A 24,124-nucleotide genomic window follows, 5' to 3' on the forward strand; every position below is an offset into this window, starting at 1 on the left:
ATAAACCTTTTTATTAAATTATTCATTTAACTTTTATGTTGTATATCTTTTTATTTTATTAGCTCACAATTCTAACCAGTGCATAGACTATTTGACCGCAGAATCACAGCTATAAGTCATTATTTGCGGCAAATTAGCTGAAGGGCATGAAAGGAGACGTGTCTGGCTCGACACTATGACTACATTGAGCTAGTCTTGTTAAGCAGAGCCATGCATAGCCCAAGTACCTAAAGTATGAACGATATCAAGTAAAAGAGCAACAGGTTTGCCCGTATGTGGGTACTGTTTGGAATAGCAACTACATTCAGCAGTAACTGTTAGGTAACGTCACAATGGCAATCTGCCATTCCATCTCTGGCAAGGGGAAGGGGGTTATCGGTCCCGTGGATACAGGCAGAAGATTGAATGGTGTGATAGGGTTGGAGGAACGTTTCATTAAGGATAACGGTATGGACGTTGTATTGGGACAGGGTACGCATCAAAAGATGTTTACTGGTGGGAAGGAACGGGAGTTGTGGTACAAGATTTTGCAGTGCTGTCGTGCCATTATAAGGAAAGTAACAGTCGCGTCTGTGGGTGAATTTAGATGGACCTTGGACTGGGCTGTCGAGGTAGGTGAATAGGGAGTTTCCCCGGTTGTGGGAGTAGGTGGCTTGGGTGCTGAGACGAAAGACGGAGTGAGCAGTAAGCGAGTTTTGTTGAAGGGTGTACAGACCTTGGAATGGATGAATATTTAGGAGGACAATTGATAGGAATTTGATACTGTCTTTAGCAATGGGGGCTGGATGGAGGGAAGTGCTGGGAAGAATGGGAGTTTCAATGGGACAGATTGGGAAAGTGAGGTCTGGTATGGTTTGTTGAGGCTTGGCATTGTACTTTGCGGTATAGGTGGTGTGGAAGTCATTGCACGTGTTGCAGGTAGGAGGGGAATCTAGGCTAGGGGACTGTTTAAGGAAATGGGAGACTTTGCACAGTGGACATGTAGGTGGGTTTTTACAGCCCGCAGTTAAGTATTCATTATAACGAAGACGCTTTTGACAGTGGTAGGACTAAAGATGGGATTTTTAAGGTTCAACCTTGTGGCGGTGGTCGTATATCAGAACACCCTCTTTAAGTATAGGGCCAATGGTGGGAACAGATTCAGTAAATACATGGACAAAGTGATCATTAATGACAGGAAGGGCTTTTTGGATTTTAAAAAAGCGGGTTGATGTTCAGTTAGGATTCAACTTACACATCAGTGACCTTAAAGTCAACCCTAGTGATCATTGCAGTAAGAGTAGGAGTACGGTGGGGAGGTTGGGACTGCGTGGTACATAGTATTGTGGTAAACGGTGTTAAGGAGGCATTGGCACCAAAGGTAATGTGAGGAATTTTCGAGAGGAGGTAATGTTGAAGTTGGGGTTGAGGGACTTAAGCAATACAGAGTCTTTTCTAGGAATGATTGGTTGGATGTGGAGGTTAGTTAGGTATTTTTTGATCTCGAAGGGGAAGGATTTGGGTTTGAGAAATTTTTGGTCTGGGTTGGAGAGGACGAAGGTGTGGATGACAGGGGAGGACATTGGAGGGGCAGGAGTTGTGTTCATATATTTGGTGTCGTCAGGATCAGATATTGGTATTTTTGGTGTGGGAGTAGGGCTGACGTCAGTTTTTTTTGTCGTTTTGTTGATTTTTTAGTGGTGGTTTCAGGGAATGGTGGTGTGGGACGGGGGCTGGCAGGATGTGACTTTACTGGGTGTTACCTTTGAGTGATGCAGGTCCTTCAGTATGGTATACGTTGCTTCGTGCAGTGAGTCTCGATAAAGAGATGCTGGAGATGTCATCTGAGGCAACTGTAGCTTGACGAGCTGTTACATGTGCGGTGGTGGTGAGTGTGGTGGCTAATGAGTCGTGGATGAAAGAGAAATTATAAGGGGAGCTGGAAACAGAGAGAGATTCTTGCGTTACAGTTACTGTGGAAGAGGATACTATATGTAAGGCCAGATAGGTGTAAGGATGGGGTGGGAGGGGGGGGGGGGGATGAGAGGACGTGTTCCATGTGGTGACTGTGGGAGCAGTATAAGGAGAGGTATAGATGACAGTTGTTGTGAGATGATCCACGATGGCGGACAGTGATGAGCGGCGTTGAGTGGAATGAGTCGCCGCCGAAGCAGCGCTGAGACGACGGTGACAGGCTGTGGTGGTGTTGCGGGGGATGAGAGTGTCTCCGATGGGATGCAGTGACGGCGATAAATGTATAGAGGCGGCGCCAGTGACAAACAGACGACGAAACGGCGCTGGCTGGCTGATGCAGGTGAAGAGTGACAGTTAAGGTGCGGGGTGGTGATGATAAGTGGCGAAGGCGAGGTCGGGATGCGACGACGACGATTGGCAGCATACGTTATTACAGATACCAAGTATTTCCAAGGAAAACGATGACTGGCAGCGTAGACTGGCAGTAAAGGCAAAGGGGACGGCGATAGCGATAACGTAGACCGCTGAAAACTTATGTCTATCGGAATTGTAACCCCGGGAGGAGCCCTGGGAGTTTTTATTCCCGAGAGGAAGAGGAGTTCCAACCATTGAATGTGTCACATCTGTAAGTTTCTTTGGAAACTATGAGGCATTTGCTATGCTGTATGAGATCGAGTATATAACATAATCTCCATAAATAGGAAAAACCCAACTATCACTTATGCAATGTAATTAACAAATTGGAAATGTGTGAATGTCAAAGATGAGTTTTGCTTTAAATATTACTCCACAAAATTTGCAAATGCGAAATAAAATCCAACGCTATTTTATGCTCCAGTTGCTTGTTATCACCAATAGATGACAGTACTTCTGAATGTCTAAATAAAGTTTATTGCATCACGCTTCGTTTAAGACAGACTAGAAAATCAAATGAATGCTCAGGTAGATTGATCTTAAAATTTGGATTGGGTGTGAAAGCTCAGTAGTGCCTTCCCCCATGCCGCTCGACTGGGAGTGGTTTTTATAACCAGTGGGCCTCACAGAAATCCCATAATAAGCCATGTAAATAACGGTCCACATGGAAAGAGTCCCTCTTAGCTGGGTAAGCCTTATACAACTGGGATGTGGCATATCCCCCAGTGGATCACCTCAACAGGGTGCAGCACACCCAAGAACTGAAACTGCATATGTGTGTGAAACATGCCCAGAATGTACGGTACTAGAGACCCTGTGGCGTTATGCAACTTCTATATCAGAAAGCCTGGATTCGCCAAACAACAACTCAGTCAATAAATACTGAGCTCCCTGAGTCCTGCTTTTAGGCACGACCCTGGAGAGAAGCACGATTTATTGAGTGCTGCGGCCACGACAGACACTCCCCACCACTCTCCCTATGCCCATAGTGTTTTTATGTTTTTACCGTATAATAAGTAGATGGTTCTGGATGATATGACTGCTCACCGATTCTTGTAGTTCATTTTTAACTGACGAGACGTGGTTCTTCTACACGTTGTTCCAATCAGGGATCTGGGACATTTAAACCTAGTTGCAGTTGTGTTCCTAAAATTTGGGAAGAGGAGACATACCATTGAGAAAATGGAACGTGGAAAGCCTAGCGCCTACATTTTCTTGGAGGTCCAGTGTTCCATGCACCATGTTCTCATAATGTTCAAATGTTATTCCAAAGTTCAGTTCAAAGCTTGATGAGATTCCAGTCGTATCACACGCGGAATTGTTCTACTTGGATCGCGAAGGAACAATCTGTATTCTCAACAACTGTCTCTAACTCAGTTGCTTTCGACTCTAAGCAGTATGAAGATATAGAGTTATTTATTTGTTTATTCATATGCTTATTGCTGATATAAATAAAGAGCGGCCAGCTAGAACCTACATCAGACCATAAATTTTCCTGGTTTATTATAAGTAATATCATTCTATAATTTCATTTATTAACGATTTTCAGAGATGTAATATTTCCCAGCTACTTCCCTAGCGACTTGAATCTAGCAGAAATCAGCTGTTTTGCAAGATCATGTCTTGAGAGAGATTAGCTGTAGCCTTACCAGTACAAGTATCTGTGCAGCTAAGCAAGTAGTGGACGGAAATAACCTGCGAGAAACGTGTATGTTACTATTAAAATGTACAAATGGAGGATAGATTAAATTGGTTATTTCAGTTTAAAGAGAGCTCCATTCATTTAACGTTTAACTAGGCCCACTCACTGCTTACATCGTATAATCATTTAAAAGGAAAGCGCAACGGAAAACTATCTTTTATATCTGACAGGTCAACCAAGGAGACAAAGCAGAACTTCTAACTTATTAATGAGGTTTTCAATTCATTCTTCCATAAATACGCCAGAGAAAAGGGGATGGAATTGCAACATAGAAATCGTGAATTACCTTTCAACATGTGGTCCTAATGATTTATTTAAACAATTTTAACGTGGACCAAGTACAGACAAAACAGCAGCATTTACAAAATAATAAGTTGGTGTAGTCCTCTACTTTACACGAAGATTCACGGAAATACATCAGTGCTCCAAATCGAACAGTAGTTTGGGTTGGCTTGGAAACCAAAGAGAACAGGACTGAGAAAACGAATCTAGCGCTTATACACCCGCTAATACCACAACGCATGAACACACCAAAATAAACACTACCAAAACTGTCACGAAACACAATGACTACACACCAGAGAGTATCGTGGCTAGGGGCGTGAGATAGAACATGAGCTGATCAATACGTGGCCGCATGTGGCACAATACATACAAAGAAAAGTTCCATCTATAGCTTCGACAAAATTTACAGAAATGTAGTAAAGCCTACAAACGATCCACGAACGCTGAAGGCATGAGCAGTTATTGGAAAAGTAACAAAATGACGAACTAAATGCCATCAAGTTCCACAAACAGTGAAGGTACTATGAAGTACTCCATTCCTGAATCACAAAATAACTCGGCTAAACAGATACCAATTCCACACTGCAGATTGAAAGCAGTCTAATGATTGATTTTAAAGATGAAATATACTTTACTCTGCTCACACGTGGTTGAGAAACCCAAATTTCCACAGTGAAAGCCATCGATTTACAACAGAAAAAATCACTAGAAATTGGGAACGCATTTCATACAATATCCAAGTGCACACATTTACTGTAGGTTAACAAAGAATGGGCTTAGACTCCGCCATCGACGACGTGGTAGTTTAGCTACGCATACCAAGCGACGTTCAAGTTAAAAATAAATAAATTCATGAACAATCTAAAATTCAGTTTCACGCCTTTCGTAATACCCTTTACTAAACTTATGCTATTCACTGAGAATGAATCCGCTGCACCACCTGTCTGGGAAACCAAAGTCTTTTTCTTCTGCCCTACAATTCGGGCCCAGTTCACTTAAATACGTAATATACTTACTGAAAAACTATCTCACGATAACTAGCATGATTACTCCCGACTACCATAGGAGCTGAATTAAAGTAATTGAAATTCATGCGCTAAATAAGTCAAATGTCTCCATCATTGGACTGCCGACATATCAGTCTTTACTCGCGAGGCTCCAGCGGAACAGTAACACTTTCAGCCTCCAGTCTGCCGCTTCCGCTAAGGCTGTAGTGGGAGCGAGAACGGAAAGGACTTCCTGTATCCCTAATAGCACTCAGTGAGAGCATGTGTACATACAAGAATTTTATACCTGTAAATCAATTATGTCCTGTCGGAGAGCTTCGTTACACATGTTTAGTTAGAGTCCCTTCAGTGAGCCCAGGACTGTTACACGTTTGATAACTGGTGTAATTTTGTCAGCAGTAATTCTTCACAGCATTTGAAATGTTTATATCATACTCATAACCACTGTTGGCATGGGCACTTCAAAGCACGATCTGCTCAATGCATTTGAATGTGAAACTAAACATTTAACTCACAGTTTTAAAGTGACGAATATTTGCAATTGATTTGCTCAGAATTTTAATTCCAGTACCTCTAATTTAACTGCTCTAGTGGTCAACCCGTTCAATCACGATTTTGAGACAAGCAGGTGACATTTTGAATAGTATAATAGTCGTATTTTGCCCAAAACTGACATGGTGAGACCGTGGCATTGTACAATTAATGTAGGTTGATTCTTACAAAGAAGAAGACAGCAACCAGGCACTATTAACCATGCTATTTATTTAACTAAATAGCTCCAAAACCGATTTCGAACTGACAAGTTCATCATCAGACGGCTGGTCACAAGATGCCCTTTACATAATCGTCAGTTTTCGATTTTTATTCTCCCGCTGTAGCGAAATATTCTTGATGTGATGGTGCTATACGGTAGAAAACAATGTTAGAAGCGCCCTATGTGAACATAACTAACCTCAAAACGATGTAATACAGAGTAAGCAAATATGTGAGGTTAAGTGGTTATGGTACTTACATCGAAAATTCCGCAAAATTTTGTTGCACAGTGTAAGGATTGTATTTTTGAAATATTGGAAAGTATATGAAGCACTTATATGATTTGCATATCACCATATGTGCAAAGCAACACACACACACACCAAAAAGTATTTGCCACATGTGAAGTTGACACAAAGTTGTGTGAATGCTACTTACATGGTATTGTGTAAATACTGTGCTATATACAGGGAACAACATAGAGGTGAGATAAAATGAATAATACGAGAATAGAGATAGTATTAACATAGAATGGCGCACTGAAATTTTGAATTTTACAGTTGCAATTATATTTGACTGAGCAGGCTGCTATATTTTGGTGTAAAACAGTGACTAAGAAGTTCATGTACTACAATATATACATTGCTTTGACTTGACAGTGGAATTTTTTTTACAAAGAATCAAGGTAACATTACAAGCATTTAGATTACAAAGAATAAACGTTACTTTGTGAGCATACAATATTCAGTGAGCAGCAATTAAAAATAAATTCGGAAAATGTAGTAACTAGTTTGTGTGGATGTTACTTATATGGCACTGAATAATTTTTTTAAAAAATTGTTTTACGGTTCCAGTAATGTGTGTCTGAGCATGCAGCTATATTATGATGTAATATTTTGTTTGTATTATTGATTGCATCTTGTTGTTAAAAAACTAGTGTTTATTTGTGTTTTAAACAAGAAAACAGGAGAGTGAAATTTTGTAAAAAGGTTGGATTGGCAAGCTCTGTCTATTCATTGAGGATATGTTCTGGTGATTTGCTTTTATGTGTATGTATTTCTATCTCTTCAAGTAGATTAATGAGGCTACCTTTCTCAGCATGATGCAATATTTGGATGTGGCCTAGACTGTTGTTTACTCCATGTTTACGGAGAGTGTCAAGGATTGTTCAAACGTATGGCATCTAAATGTTCTTTGAATCGAATCTTAAAGTTTCTCCCAGTCTGTCCAATATTCAAAGAACATTTGGATGCCATACGTTTGAACAATCCTTCAAAATAAATAAACACTGCTCCTTTTAACAACAACATGCAATCCAATATCCTAATACAAATCTCTGGGGAAATTGTAACTTACGCCATTCGATATGGGATTTGGATTTAACCAAATGAAATTAAATCATATGACGCTCATAATCGGTGCTAAATTGTGTCGTGCACGATTCGAAAGATACATACAGTGTTTCGACATTATTAAGGACATACTGAAAAACGAATATTATTATTTAACATCCCGCCTGACGATGGGATCGTTAGAGACGCAGCAGCAGCTCGAATAAAGAAAGTATGAGATTGGTGGAAGGAAGCATTTGCCTTGATCGATTTTCGGAAACCAGGAAGTCTGTAGAGACCATATCGAACGAAACTCTACGTCAACAAAAAGAGGTTTCACCAGAAGGTAACATACAATTAAAGTATAGGAGAAAAAGTGCAGATGAAGCGATTACCAAGAAAGGTCATTTACAGATCTGTGATTCTTCAGTTTCTCCCGGCATATTTCTTGCTCGAACAGTCCACTGGTCGATAGTGTCTAACGGGCACAATATTTCGGCGATCAGACATGCCGTCATCGTCAGGTGCGCTGACGAACTGACCTCCTAGGGGCGGGCGGCCGTCTTAAATCCCCTCCCCTCTCGAGGCGTTCTCTCCGCGGTCCGCGCCAGCGCGTCAGTGATCGCTGAGACGCTGGCGTCGGCGTCTGTGGTGGCGTCGGTGTAATTGCCTCGTCCGCCATAGTCGCCCGTTCGTTTCCTTTGCTGAGCGTCTTTTTAATTAGACTCAATGCTGGTTCTCATGCCCTGCTGAGGTTGTAGCCGCAATCTCTGTTGATGAATCCGTCCCTGGTACGAATTTCGGTAGCCTCTCTAACGACGCTGTCCCAGTATTTAGATGTCTGTGCCAAGACCCTGGTATGTAGGTAGTCTGTTTCGTGATTTTCGGGCAAACAGTGCTCTGCGACCGCCGACTTGTTGGGGTACCCTAGTCGAGTGCGCCTCTGACGGGACGGACTAACTACGAAACATTAGTTGCAAGATCCGAATCATTGCTCTGTACTGATAAAGTGTTACAACCAGTGTAATTAAGGGCCACTAGATTAGCTTCGACTCGCAAGACTTGTCGTTGTGGACTGTGCGGTTGGTCCCGGCGGAGGTTCGAGTCCTCCCTCGGGCATGGGTGTGTGTTTGTCCTTAGGATAATTTAGGTTAAGTAGTGTGTAAGCTTAGGGACTGATGACCTTAGCAGTTAAGTCCCATAACATTTCACACACACACCTGTCGTTGTTCAAAAACCCGTGGTATAGAACTGTATTCATATTTGACCAATGAATTGGATAACGTGTACCACCAACAGCTACACACTGGTTCCTCGTAAATTCTACAGATAATCTTCACCAATAGTAGACAGCATAAGTCAATACATCCTACGTCACACAAGCATAGCACACTTCAAGTTTCCACACAAAAATTTAATTTATGGGCTTCAATTAAACGTCGGCCAAGCTTGGTTTTCTTGTTAAACACTACCTCCCGCTAGCTAATGGCTCCGCGCTTTTTTACAATGCATCTTCTTATAGAGCACGTGCACGCTCAGTGAACTGCAACAAACGACTCGAAAACTGTAAAAGTGGCTAAGCAGACTTCCACGTATCCACACGGGAAAGCTAAAAATGGTTCAAATGGCTCTGAGCACTATAGGACTTAACATCTGAGTTCATCAGTCCCCTAGAACTTAAAACTACTGAAACCTAACTAACCTAGGACATCACACATATCCATGTCCGAGGCAGGATTCGAACCTGCGACCGTAGCAGTCGCGCGGTTCCGGACTGAAGCGCCTGGAACTGCTCGGCCACCGCGGCCGCCACTGGAAAGCTCTTCAAATTCTTGAAGAACTACTATATTGAGAAATCATCTTTTGCTATCATGAATGATCGCTAAGTCCCGGCTTTAGAATTAATGTTAAGCACTTCAGAACCGCACCACTGCCCCGAAGGGTAACTAAATTGCCTTCTAAATCCAAGACAGTGGCCAGTCGACTTCCTACCTCGCGAGCTCCCAAAACACCTCCAAATCCTTTAAAATGTATTCGGTAAAAATGTTGTTATGATGTATGTTCTTTGTACTTTTCTTGATAACGTTTCCCCTTCTGTTATACGATCCTTGCACTCAGCTGTTACCAGACGCCATATTTGTTTACAGCATATGACAGTGTACATGCGATTTGTTACGACAGTGAAAGGAACCTGTGACCACTGTAGGTACTCTATTTTACTTATTTTATGTTTACCGTTAGTTATACGTTAAATTTTTTATGAAAAGAAACTCAAAACCATGTTCTGAAATAATGTTTTGTTTTTCCACTAGACAGTGCCATACGTTCCTTCAAAAATTCGTAACGTAACACACACAAATGTCATGCTATCAAACATAAATCCACATGATGATGGAGGTTTAAACTTTTGAAGCGCGTCGTGGAGATAAATAAAAAGCACTCTACGTTCTTGTCTTTTTTCACTGAAAATTACTTTACCAGCAAAAACATTAAACGTTACTATATTTTTTCACATACATTGCTTATACAATTCACAGCAGATGAATAACTATTACATCACTGCGTTACATTTATCACATGATAAACAGTGGACCAAAATTTAATCTCACTGATGATGATGATGAGCGTTTGGCGTCATTGGCCGGGAGGCCCCTCGCGGGGCAGGTCCGGCCGCCATATCGCAGGTCTTATTACATTCGGCGCCACATTGGGCGACCTGCACGCCGGATGGGGATGAAATGATGATGAACACAACACAACACCCAGTCCCTGAGCGGAGAAAATCTCCGACCCAGCCGGGAATCGAACCCGGGCCCAGAGGACGGCAATCCGTCACGCTGACCACTCAGCTACTGGGGCGGACTTAATCTCACTAAGAACACCCTAATAAAAATCCTAGCTGCTGTCTCATTGATTTCTATTCTAGTAATGCGTGAAACAATCAAATTGCAAACTACACAGGTTTTCCCCTCAATCAAGCTGCAGGACTTAAGTTTCTGGGCTTTATATGTAGTTCATGCACAGATCTTTCCTTATAAATTGCCTTCTGTTTCCGCCTATGATGTCGACGAACTAATTCCGTCACATAGTGTAGACGCTTGCCTTACGATAGTGAATTGGGCATATTCAACCGATCTTGTTCTGGATTACGGTGAGATGGTTGCTGGCTCCCTCACTTGTGCCGCATTTACATGAATTTACGAGGGGCATACAGTAAGTAATGCAACACATTTTCATCGGCCAGTTTTGGTTGAAAAAAAAATGCGGAATTTGATGTGGGACACCGTTTCAGCCCCTATAGTTCTATGAAGTTTAATATGGTGGCGGCGCTAATCGTAGTCTTCGAAATGGCATCTGCAATGGAGGTGCGTTCCAAGCAGAGAGCTGTCATTGAGTTTCCTTTAACGGAAAACCAGAGCATTGCAGATATTCATAGGCACTTGCTAAATGTCTACGGATACCTGGCACAGAACAAAAGCAAGCGAGTCGTTGGGAGAGGCATTTGTTGTCATAACAACAAGGTCGCGCAAACCTGTCCGATCTCATGCGTGGCGGCTAGCCGCACACAGCTGTACCTCCTGCAGTGTTGGAACGTGCGTATACTCTCACTCGAGGCGATCAACGAATCACAATTAAACGGTTCGCTGCCCAACTGGACGTTTCTGTTGGTAGTACTGACGCTCTCGTCCACCAATTGGAGTACTCAAAGGTGAGTTGCCACTGGGTCTCTCGCCACCTAACAGAGGAACATAAAGACCAACGAAAGACCTCCTGTACGGAATTGCTTGCGTGTTACCAGGCGTTCGTGACACTTCCTTACCTCAAATCGTCACAGGAAATGAAACATTTGTTTATCATTTCGAACCGGAGACAAGACGGCAATATATGGAGTGGTACCACACCACCACGCCTCAGAAGAAACATATTCAAAGCCATACCATCAGCTAGTAAGTCCTAGTGACTGTCTTCTGAGACCCTGAAGAAGTTATTTTATTCTGTTTGCTGTCCTCCCTCATGGCCGGCCGGGGTGGCCGAGCGGTTCTAGACGCTACAGTCTGGAACCGCGCGTCCGCTACGGTCGCAGGTTCGAATCCTGCCTCGGGCATGGATGTGTGTGACGTCCTTAGGTTGGTTAGGTTTACGTAGTTCTAAGTTCTAGGGGACTGATGACCTTAGAAGTTAAGTCCCATAGTGCTCAGAGCCATTTGAATCTCCCTCATGGCGCAACGATCAATTCTGAAGTGTATTGTGCTACCGTCACGAAACGGAAAAACAACTTCAGCGTGTTCGTGACCACGGGAATGGAAACGAACTTCTCCTTCTCCATGACGACGCATGGCCTCACACAAGTCTGCGCACCCGAGAGAAGTTCACAAAACTTCGTCGGAGTGTGCTTCCTCATCCGCTCTACAGTCCAGATCTCGCACCTTCCGACTTCCATCTGTCTGGCCCAATGTAGGATGCACTCCGCGGGAAGCAGTACGTAGATAATGGGAGGTTATTGACGCAGCAAGACGTTGCCTCCGGCGTCGACTTGTAGAGTACTACCATGCGGGCATACAGGTTCTGCCAGTAAGGTGACGTAAAGTTATCGCATTGAACGGAGATTATGTTTAGAAACAAGGTTCTGTTGCCAAAAGAATGGAGAATAATATGGTGTATTGGATTCCGGAATAAAATGAACATGCTTTCGGAAAAAAATGTGTTGTATTACTTATTGAACGCCCCTATACGTCGTGTGATTTTCAAATTATGCAGCAGTAGATTTCTTCGTGCGATACATATTGCAATGGACTTTTACCTGTAAATGTAAGATCTTTCCTTTGCAGATTCAGATTTCCAGAGCACGTTGTATCAGCAGCTAACCTCGGTTCAGCATGTGTCCTGTTGCCTTGTAGGCACAAGGTCTGCTACGGGCCGTGATAATTTGATCCACGCATGATTGCATCGACGCGTATAACGTGTGAATGTCGTCCTGTGATATAACCGTCCATGCTGCATTCACCTATCTCCAAAGTTCATCTATAGTGGTTGGCATTGGCACTGTACTCGTTGTTTTACTATGTATCACACAATTGGTTTGGTGCCAAATCTGGTGATCTGACTGGCCATGGAAAAAGGCTGACATCCTGCGACAACAAGACACGAGTTCGTGGGGCAAAATGTGGTCGGGCATTGTCTTGCTGAAAAATGGCATCTGGGGTGTTGTGCAGAAATGGTATGGCTACAGATAGTGGGATGTCATTCACGTAGGCCACACGTCACAGTGCCGTGGACACAGACCATCTGCGATTGGCCTGAGTTGGCCCTGAGTTGACATCGTATGTCTTGTTGCAAATGCAGTCACTGTGATGCCACTCCCTTGTCTACAGCGAACCAAAATTTGGCCATCATTTTCAAACAAACAGAACTTGAATTCGTCCGAAAACGCTATCTGATACCATTCCTGTCTCTGGTGACGTCGTTCTATCCATCATTACCGTCAAGCACGTTTCTGCACATTCGTCATAGGTAGGCAGAGAAGTGGACGAAGCGCACGTAACTCATACCGCGATAAACGGCCACGGACTGTCACCCCTGATAGTGTACGATGTGTTCTACTATTCCACTTTTGCCCCGCAGCCGAGATGGACTCAGATCTGTCCTGCAATACCATTAGGATGAGGCGTCGATCTTCTCGGGGGATGGTCTGGGTGGTGCGACTTGACCTGTCCCGTTGTGTTCTACAGCTGACTGCGAACCATTCTGCACACACCCGTTGCACTATCGAAACACTTCGTCCCACACGAGCAGCAACTTCCCGGATGGATGCATCACATTCTCTGATGACAATAATGGCCCCTCTTTCAAAGTCACTTATTTGACAGTACGTTCGCGCACACGTCTGCAAAGCATCCTGCACGCCTGCTCAAGTCACACTGGTCCACTGCCTTCGGTTTAGAGCGAAACGAGGCCCGTAGGCACGTTTTACCGGTAGGTGGTGTTGCGCCGCAATATCGATGTTGACCTAAAACACGCTGGCTGACATGGTTCAAATGCTAATCATTTCTGCAGAGCACACTAATGTACATGTCCTGTGAGTACGAACGTACTATGTCTAGTTGTTCAAGGTGTTCTGTCTTTTCTGAACAGGATTGTAGTTATAGTTCTGCACCTAACTCTCAAACTAGTTCCTTCCACCTAGTCATAACAAAGCATTTTACAGACTTCCCTGTAAAAAATTACATCTATTGCTAATTTCACTATCATAAACTATAGTAACGATTCGTTTCATCCCATTACATAGCACGCACGTCCAATAATAACAAATAGTTACAAGTGAAAAAATTATGATAAACAGTGTTTCGGCAATAACGCTACATCAGACAGCACATAGTTCAGCTGAAACTACAACCGTTGTTATATATCCTGTAAAAACTTTGTCAAATTTTTTAAGAATGAGAAAACTGTTTTTTTTTTTTCGGAGAGTGTAAAAGGTTTTAATCATGGAATTCAGATTACACAACAGCAAATCTGTTGCCCCACTCTTCTTTACATTATTCAAATTTAGCTGTTACAAGTAAATGAAGAAAATGTAAGAGTGAAAACTGAGGAAGGAGGGGCAAACGAAGGATTGACGATGGATATAAGTAGAGATGAAGTCGAACGGGCAGCTGAAAAGATGAAAAATGGGAAGGCAGTTGGCCCAGACCAGATCCCCGTTGACGTATGGAAGTGTCTCGGTAAAAAGGGAACTGAGCTCCTTTGGTATTTAATGAAGAAGATTTGGCGACAGGAGGAGATGCCAGACGAGTGGAGAACTAGTGTACTGATCCCAGTATTTAAGGGGAAAGGTGATGTGCAGGAGTGCAGTAACTATAGAGGTATTAAACTGAAGACACACACATTGAAAATTTGGGAAAGAGTTATAGAAGCAAGATTACGCAACGAGACTGTGGTGTTGAAGAACAGTTTGGGTTTGATGTGGACTGCTAAGGCAGCCAGTCCACAGTGACGGGTAGCCGAAAGAAAGGCACGCGTACACACACGCCGACTGGCGTGAAGTCTGGAACAGGATAAGTATTGACTTCTAATAAGAAAAGTATGCAGCTCCTCGAATACTTAACTTTATTCTTTGTTGATTTACAACGTTCTTCTTGAGACATTTATACGATAACTCTCAAACTATGTAAGGCTAATGGCGCCTTGCTAGGTCGTAGCCATGGACTTAGCAGAAGGCTATTCTAACTGTCTCTCGGCAAATGAGAGGAAGGCTTTGTCCGTATAGTCGCTAGCAATGTCGTCGTACAACTGGGGCGAGTGCTAGTCCGTCTCTCGAGACCTGCCTAGTGGTGGCGCTCGGTCTGCGATCACACAGTGGCGACACGCGGGTCCGACATGTACTAAATGGACCGCGGCCGATTTAAGCTACCACCTAGCAAGTGTGGTGTCTGGCGGTGACACCACAGGGTTCATGCCTGGAAGAGGAACGACTGATGCTGTACATGCTTTAAGGCGGATAGTGGAGGGACACGGGGAGCTACAAGCCGATCTACATATGGTTTTCATTGGTTTGGAGAAAGCATATGACAGAGTCCCAAGGGACGAAATATGGAGAAGCATGAGAGAGCAGTGCGTGCCAGAGAAGTATGTGAGGTTAGTGAAGGAAATGTACAGAGAAGCAATGACACAGGTGAGAAGTAGTGTGGGCATGACAAAGGAGTTTCCAGTAAAAGTATGGTTACATCAAGGGTCTGCGCTTAGTCCCGACGTCTTTGACCTGATTATGGATGTGCTGGTGAAAGATGTGAAGAAGGAAGCGCCGTGGAATATGATGTTTGCGGATGATGTGGTTCTTTGTGAGCAGAGCATCGACAGACTTGAGGAAAAGCTGGAGGATTGGAGGAAGGCACTAGAAGAAAGAGGGATGAAAATTAGCAGGACAAAGTAAGAATATTTAGCACTGAAGGATGTGCAGATGAGGTCTTGTAAGATCCAGGATGACGAACTGAAATCGGTCTGCAAATTTAAATACCTGGGGTCGTACATACAGAGGGACGGAGGACTGGAAAGAGAGATACAACACCGAATAAATTGCGGTTGGAACAACTGGAGGAAAATGAGTGGAGTGTTGTGTGACAAAAAGGTGAGCATTGGGTTGAAAGGGAAAGTGTACAAGTCGGTGGTAAGGCCTGCAATGATATACGAGGCAGAGACATGGCCAATCACAGTATCCCAGAAAAGGAAGATGGAAGTGGCAGAAAGGAGGATGCTGAGGTGGATGTGTGGGGTAACAAGGAAGGATAAGATTAGAAATGAATTTGTTAGAGGAGCTGTAAAAGTGGGACCCATGGGGAAAAAGATACAAGAGAGCAGACTAAGGTGGTACGGACACTTACAGAGAAAAGGGGAAGAGTATATCGGAAACAGAGTTGAAGATATAAAGATTGAAGGAGCGAGATGGAGAGGAAGACCGAAGATGAGGTGGAAGGATGAGATATCCGGGGACCTAAGGGAGAAAGGATGGTAGAAGGAAGAGGCAATAGATAGAGAACTATGGAGGAGAAGGAGCCAGAAGAGCAACGCCGACCCTACGTGACGTGGCACAAGGCGACGATGAAGAAGAAGAAGAAGCTGTTGCATGTAAAAGTACTTGTTAGATGTTATTATCGTGTCTACACTTATCCCTTCTCGTGGCGGAGCACGTGACATTACATTCGGTATAAGTTTTAAGTTTTCACTATCCCTAATTAGATCTTCATGGTGCATCTGACGCGATGGAAGTTAATTCACTATCACGATGACATACGTTGGAGAAGTAAGAGAAGAATTTAGTTAGCCTTCGACGGGAAATTATAATCCGCCACTTGAGCTTTGATATTACAGACACAGAAAAAGTGTCAGACTTGAAACTAGTTCTTGGATTCAGTGAAATATTACTGTAAGTACTTACCACATCCAGCCTGTTCTCGAGGGCGCTCATCTGCTGTGGCAGAATGTTCTGATGGCTGTTTTTGTTGTCCGTTGCCTCCTTTACACGTAGTGAGGCGACTTCTTTCTCAATTTTGTTTATTTGTAACTGCATTTCTGACAGCTGCAAAAAGAGTAACTGATTACACCTCAGGCAAAATTTTCTCAGATTAACTAATTACTTTCCCAATTTTGTTGTTAAATTAACTTTGTTAATGTGATGTGGTCTACATAACTCAGAATCGAAATAATGTAGTTCGTGAATGCAATTACCCTTTGTAGTGGAACGTGCGCTGATATGAAACTTCCTGGCAGATTCAAATTGTGTGCCGGACCGAGACTCGAACAAGGGACCTTCGCCTTTCGCGGGCAAATGCACAGTTTTATCTTCTAAGAAGTTTCACATCAGCACACACTCTGCTACAGAGTGAACATTTCATTCTGGAAACATCCTCCAGGCTTTGCGTAAGCCATGTCTCCGCAATATCCTTTCTTCCAGGAGTGATAGTCTTGCTAGGTTCGCAAGAGAGCTTCTATGAAGTTTGGAAGGTAAGAGACGAGGCACTGTCGGAATTACAGCTGTGATCAATGGTCGGGAGTCGTGCTTGGGTAACTCAGCTGGTAGAGTACATGCCCGCGTAAGACAAAGGCCCCTAGTTCGGGAAGTTTCAGTGTAGTCCGTTTTTATCATAACAATTGATTGCAATGAACCAATGGATAATTTCAATCTACGGTTGTCGGTAAAAGTAAAGTCGAATGACGTTTATCCGCAGGCACCTTTCCTTCGAGAAATGTGAATGTTGTGTGTGGTTGAAGTGTAACTAATAACTGTAGGTGACTTGAATGTGTGTGTGTGTGTGTGTGTGTGTGTTTGCTGTCCTGGTGTCACGTATGTGTTGGATGACGATCAAAAAAGGGAAGGGTGAAGCCCAGTGCCGTCATATAGCCGACTCCACTCGAAGAGCAACAAGGTGGCCGCCGAGCTCAATGTCTCCATCCAGCGGATGGAACACCATCAACAGTGTGTACAGTTGCGATCTATCAAAACTACGGTTCGGTAGTTTTGATATACTACGTAAGTGACGTAGTAAATGGTAGGATTACGGAAAGCATTGGTAGAAATTGTGAAAAAGAAATTTATATGTTTGTGTAAGAGATAAATAGGAAACTGACGACTTTCGTTTGCTTTTTGTTTGTTTCGCACATAATTAGAAGCACCCATCGTTCAATGTGATTCCATTGCGTATTTTATATCCTTAGAAAATATGAATTGCATTTTATAAGTAATAAAAGTTATTTGACCACATCACTGCTGCACTTTCATGTTACTTTTGATGCAAATACAGTTACTAGAACAAACACAAAATACCTATATAATTATTGCTGTTATTTTATACTCAATAGAATTTTCTTCTTTATGATCAATGGCGATAATTTCCTGGTATTATTATTTATAAATAACAACACCATGTTTTATACAAGCTGAACGAAGTACTGAGGCGATGTTTGATTTTTTCTTTTTTCTTACTTTTGCGTTTTCTACAACAGTATGAATTTCTTTTTTTTTACTACAGCAAACCTCTATTTCATGTTATAAATCAACAATTTTCGAATAAAATCCGATCCAAGCATTTACAGTTTCAGTTTAGCTATAAATTCTGTTTAATTTTAATTGACAAACAGGGGGGTAACTGTGTACCAGAGGATTATAGTTAATGTGCAGCTACTGACAAAGCCCCATTGTGCGCTGTAATTATTATGTGGCCGCAAAATATGGCAGATATTCTAATGCGTTAATGCGGAACTGATTTATGCTGGAAAAAAACTTAGTTCCAATTTTGACCACCATGTGAAAATCTAGCGCTGTAAATGTAAGATTCGAAATGGTTCAAATGGCTCTGAGCACTATGGGACTTAACTTCTGAGGTCATCAGTCCCCTAGAACTTAGAACTACTTAAACCTAACTAATCTAAGGACATCACACACATCCATGCCCGAGGCAGGATTCGGACCTGAGACCGTAGCGGTGGCTCGGTTCCAAACTGTAGCACCTAGAACCGCTCGGCCACACGGGCCGGAGTAAATGCAAGAAAGACATATGGAAAAATTTCCGTATGTAATGGATTAGGAACAGGCTTCGTCAGGAAGGGTGAAACAAGTGTGAAAGACATAACATTGATTTTACTACTAACCACTGCTTACACAATTTGTTCAATATGACAACGGAAACTTCAACGATGTTCTGCACAGCCCCAGATTTACACCTTATGGCCTAAATTTCAACTATTTTTTCCCAGCTTAAATCAGTTTTTCCCCATTAATGCATTAGCATATGTACCAATTTTTACTGCCATACTATAATTTCAGCCCACACAGGATCTACGTGAGTAGCTTAACTTTACTTATAGAAACCCATCAAAACAAATGTGTTCCATAGGTTATGTGGCCCTTTGAATTCCTCACTCACTTTCTAGACGCTTCACCACTTCCAGTTTCTAGAAGAATCTACAATGAGCAACAGAATTAAAGGATGAATTCTTCGAAACCCGGTAATTCTCTCTAAATCAATGTATAAGTCTTAAATTTGACTCAAAGGTGCCTGCATCCTTCCACTATAATGGTGCAAAAGCATAGCGCTCTGTGACGTCAACCACAGGCTCGGTGACCCTTCAAACAACATGGTGTTGACACATGCGAAAAAAGGCCACAGCTCTGAAGTTCATGCGAGCTGTAAGTTGAATTAATGATGTCACATTGGCACCAGATATCAGCACAATTCTGCCAAACACCACCGTGGACGTTTCACAGGATCAAGAGCTCTCCACATCCCATCTTATCCACATTTCACCCCTTCTTTTGACGTCACTGAGATGGGGATCAGAATAGCGACACCCTGCGTTGAAATCAGATGGTTTTCTTACAGGTGGCTGAGGGAAACATTTCAGACATACGGCCGCTTAGAATCAACACTCAAAGGCCTCAGGGAGTGGCAGAAATGGTGTCAATGAAACCACCTCTTACTCTGGGGCGTTGATACCCAAACACTTGACGGTCGAAAACGACTGTTTGCAGTCCGCAGAGGAACAGCAAGATGTTCTTGACAACCTTTGAAGCTGCTAACACACTCTGACGTTTCTCTAAGAATACTGTGGGGCTACATCCTCACTGAACGTGATTGCACCCCCTTGGTACGGAGCGTGACCGCAATTTTTGCACATGTGTACGGTTTGGACCCACTAGGCACCATTCAAAACTATTCGACGAAATCTGAACGTGTTTCGAAGCTGATCGTGCGGTGGTTCTGAAGAAATTGCCACAATTCCTTGGGCTATGTCACTCATGAAAGGTTGTGACGTAGTTCTGTCGGCAGTCGAACTTTCCGTTAGCAGTTGGACAGGGCACCCACCCCTCAACCCCGCCCCCCCCCCCCCTCTTTACTGGAATAGTCATTCTGATGGTGGCCCATCGAGTTACAGATTCCACATGTATGCAGTTGTCCACCATATGATATGCACGGCACGCCCGATGAACAAGTAAGATGCGATGTGCTTGAGTAAATCATTTCGAACAAACCGAACACCATTGTCTGCTCGATAGACGTATACAAAGGACAATTTTTCATTTGGTATACAAAGAACAACTTCGTACGAACGTAAAGCGTTAGCTGTCTCCTGGTTCAAATATCTGAAAGGTAAGTTAAAACCCGCACAGTTCGAATGCATTAACCTGAGTGTTGCACAATAACATCACGATTGTTGCCGCCATTGTACTTGAATTTTCGGATTCCTTCATTTTCCGACATTATCGACTCTCAGATATCGTGGGTAGTAGGATAAAGCTATTTATGGTGCACTTCTGGTATTAAATTAATTAGCAAATTAATTAATTGATCAATTAATTATGCCCACTCACACCCCCTAATGACGCCATGAGTTTTCACCAGCCAGAACGTGGGTCCCCCTAACGGACCTCCCAGGTCCCTCCCCTCCCCCACCCCCTCCCATGACATAAATGGCGGGAAATTCGCGCAGTCTGTATCGAGCTGCAGGACTGGGAGGAAATCACGACAGTAGGCTAATTTAGTGTCAGTTATAATCTATTAAACAATTTGCATAGATATTGTTTATTTATTTCTAATACACTCCGAAATTGTCGCTGGTGTTTAAACAATATGCAACTGTATTGGTTATGCAGGATATTGTTCCACACACACACACACACACACACACGAAAATTCACAACTAGTAGCAGGCTGACTAAAAAGATTTCAACTAAATGTGGCTTAGAATATTTAAACGATTTGTGGGGATATTGTTTATGGAATATTGTAAATTGTACAAAATTATATACCTGTGCTGGAAGTCGCAGTACACCTAGCCATGGCCTAACGCCTTGGAATGCATGGCGGCCCTCTCAAGTCTTTAGTTCCAGAAGCCACTACCTGTCGCCACTCGCGTGCATCGCAGTCTTCTTTGGTACACGTGGAACGAAAATACAAAGCGTAAAAGTAAATGAACTCAAATACAATCGAAAATACATAGCACGGGAATATTGTTTATAAATCGAAACTAAAATAAATGAGGATGACTACATCGCATTGAAACTCTTAAGACAATGCTACATCGCGTGGAAATATTGTTTAAACATTTTCTCTAAAGTAAATGAGCGCAAATACATCGCTTCGAAACTCTAAAGACGATCCTACATCACTTAAAAAACTGTTACACGGGGCGCTGTCGTAACCCGGGACACATCAAGGAATGCGTCCGTCAGCGGCTGCACCTCGCCATAGAGTGAACTGGCTAGCAGCTCTCTGGCCGGATCGATGTTCGCGTGCAACACGAAGAAAGGATCACTGGAACAAGTGGGTATTTCCAGAAGGTGCCAAAACGAATATATAAAAGTGCACGAAATCCGTGGCCATCAGACGAGTACGAACTCGATCTGTGTGCTCAGACCAGCATTCATCAGCAGGTTGGAAGAAATGCTGTACTCCTAATCGCTTCCTGGATGAAGTGGTGGGTTGAGATGATAGAGGTTATATAAACACTTGTCGTGGTACAGTCGCTCTGATTCTGCAATCTTCAGCTCTCCTGTGTGTTTCCTTGTGTGTTCTAGCATCAGTTTTTTTGGGAAAAATGAAGCACTCTACTTCAAACGACAGCATCATCAGTGGTAGCAACAAACGCCTTCGTCACAACACCCTGCCATGTAAGTTTATTCAATGTACCTGTGTGCCCCGTAATTTTAGTCTCTCTCACAGAAACTCTTTAGGTAGCTGGTATTGGCATACCTCCATACTACCGAAATTTTGAATGGTTTACTGTTGCAATTTAGTGTGTGACGAATTTTTATTCTGTGATGGGTATTACAGTCCTTCTTTTTGTTTCTTGTCATTTCAGCCTTCATCCCCAAGATGTTGGCCGATCTAGACCGGCAGCTGGAGGCTGAGAGATTATTGCAGCTACAGCCTCCATAAATAATTGAGTCAACTCAACAAGAAAGTAAGTCTCGTAATGCATTGTGGTTGTAATGATGAGGGCTGCGGAATGTATATACATTTATTTTTTATAACATGTTGCATTCAGTTGTCTGAAACGTATTCTTTGCTTTGCTAGGTGTTTCTATGAACGATGAAGTAGCAGTATGTGTTCAAGACCAAAGTCAGGAGCCATCGGTTCAGTCTTGTTAGTAGCAGAATACGATTTTAAAATTCAGTGTGTGTGTGTGTGTGTGTGTGTGTGTGTGTGTGTGTGTTTCACATAACAGTAATTTCGATGAACTAAAGAATATGATTTTCTGTTTATATTTCAGTGATCTAATGAATACGATTTCCAGTAAGAATTTCTGAGTATGACATTTTCAAGAAATAATTATGTTCAATATCTTATTGATGTTGTTGTAGGCAGCATCAGTGAGCTGGATGGATGGTTTCAAGGTGAGTTTGAAATACTGGATGGGTGCATGAGATGGCAGCTGCTGAGGAAGCTGGAAGGCAGTGCCATTTCGCCCTTTTGGATGAGGAGGAGGAAATAATGGATTGGGTGGAGAAGGAATAGCTGAGAGAACTATCGGAAAGCCTGACTGAACTGCTTGATCCTGCATCATCTCCTAGACATAGTATTAATGACAGTGTTAATTATAATGAACCTGTAGCTAGCGGTAGTGCTCTGTCCCATCCTGATAATAAAGGACATCAGATCAGTAGAATACTCTAGAATACTCGGTGGTTGCTAGCGCCTTCAAGGGGCGTATCTCTTTCACTAGACTTGAGAATACGATTGGGGGGGGGGGGGGTGTCAGGACCTAGTCAGGTTTTTTGAAGCATACCTCCTGGTGCTGGAGAAGGAGATCCTCAAAGCACTAGATTATTCGAGATTTAATGCCATTAAATGTAATGCAGTACTCTGCTGCGAGTTGACTCACCCTCCCAAACAGCAGGATGCTGCTGTAGACAAAAGCACGCACTACGTCTGGGGAGATAACGGCGTTATATCTCGGAGCATTTCAATCGCCGAGTGGTATCGTGAATCCACCTTGGGTGTTATACTGTCCCGGGTTTACTTGATGGAAGTAAGAGAGTTAGCTGAACCACTCAGCCAAATACCATACCTCGACATCTATGTTCATGCCTATGATCTGTTAAATGGAGGATCCAGTTACATCAAGCTCCCTAAGGATATAGGTGATAAGAACACATGTTCTTTTATTTCATTTGTTTATTTGTTCTATTTTTTTAATTTTACACGTCTACTTCTGTAGGACAAAACACGAGCAAATCTCCATGGTCATGGAAAGTGTCACTGCATGAAATTACAACATAAGAGTAATAACAGATAAAATATAATCTTTATGAACCTAAAAAGGCAAGATATAAGTTTATGTAAATGCAATCAACAATACAACACAGAAATCAGCTTAATTTTTCAAGTGACTCCTCGACAGAATGGAAGGAATGACCCACGAGGAAACTCTTCAGTTTCGACCTGAAAGCGTTAAGACTTCTGAATACTTGTGGTAGCTTATTGAGAACGAATGCAGTGGTATACTTCACACCTTTCTGCACAAGAGTCAAGGAAGTGCGATGCAAATGCAGATTGGATTTCTGCTTAGTATTAACTGAGTGAATGCTGGTAATTCTTGAGAATAAGCTGATATCGTTAAAAAGAAATGACAGTAAAGAATATTTGTATTGAGTGAATTGTATTGAAAAGCCAGACTAATGAGCAGGGGTCGACAAGAGGTTCGTGAACCTACACCACTTAACTGCCCGAACCGCTCATTTCTGAGCCAAAAATATCTTTTGAAAATGGGAAGAGTTTCACCAAAATATAATACCATACGTCATAAGTGAATGAAAATAAGCACTGTAGACCACTTTTCGTGTCGAACTATCACTTACTTCAGATACTGTTCGAATAGTAAAAATGGTAGCATTAGGTCTTTGAACAAGATACTGAACGTGGGCTTTCCATGACAGTTTACTATTTATCTGAACACCTTGAAATTTGAACTGTTCAGTTTTACTAGTCACATGCCCATTCTGTGAAATTAAAACGTCTGATTCTGTTGAGTTGTGTGTTAGAAACTGTAAAAACTGACTCTTACTGTAATTTAGCGTTAGTTTATTTCCTACAAGCCATGAACTTATGTATTGAACTGCACTATTTGACACAGTGCCAACGTTGCACACAACATTCTTTACTACCAACATAGTGTCACCAGCAAA

At 42.6% G+C, this 24,124-nt stretch overlaps 1 protein-coding gene across 1 annotated transcript in view; it reads right to left on the reverse strand.

The window, feature by feature from the left end:
• The window catches only part of LOC124722335 (coiled-coil domain-containing protein 63), a 262,170-nt gene that overhangs the window by 165,330 nt on the left and 72,716 nt on the right, over positions 1 to 24,124 (reverse strand). The window contains exon 3 of the mRNA XM_047247510.1: positions 16,378 to 16,518. Coding sequence (XP_047103466.1) covers positions 16,378 to 16,518 — 141 coding nt within the window. The remainder of the gene's footprint in view (positions 1 to 16,377; positions 16,519 to 24,124) is intronic.

The sequence above is a fragment of the Schistocerca piceifrons genome, chromosome X, assembly GCF_021461385.2.
Source record: "Schistocerca piceifrons isolate TAMUIC-IGC-003096 chromosome X, iqSchPice1.1, whole genome shotgun sequence".
In the NCBI taxonomy this organism is placed as follows: domain Eukaryota; kingdom Metazoa; phylum Arthropoda; class Insecta; order Orthoptera; family Acrididae; genus Schistocerca; species Schistocerca piceifrons.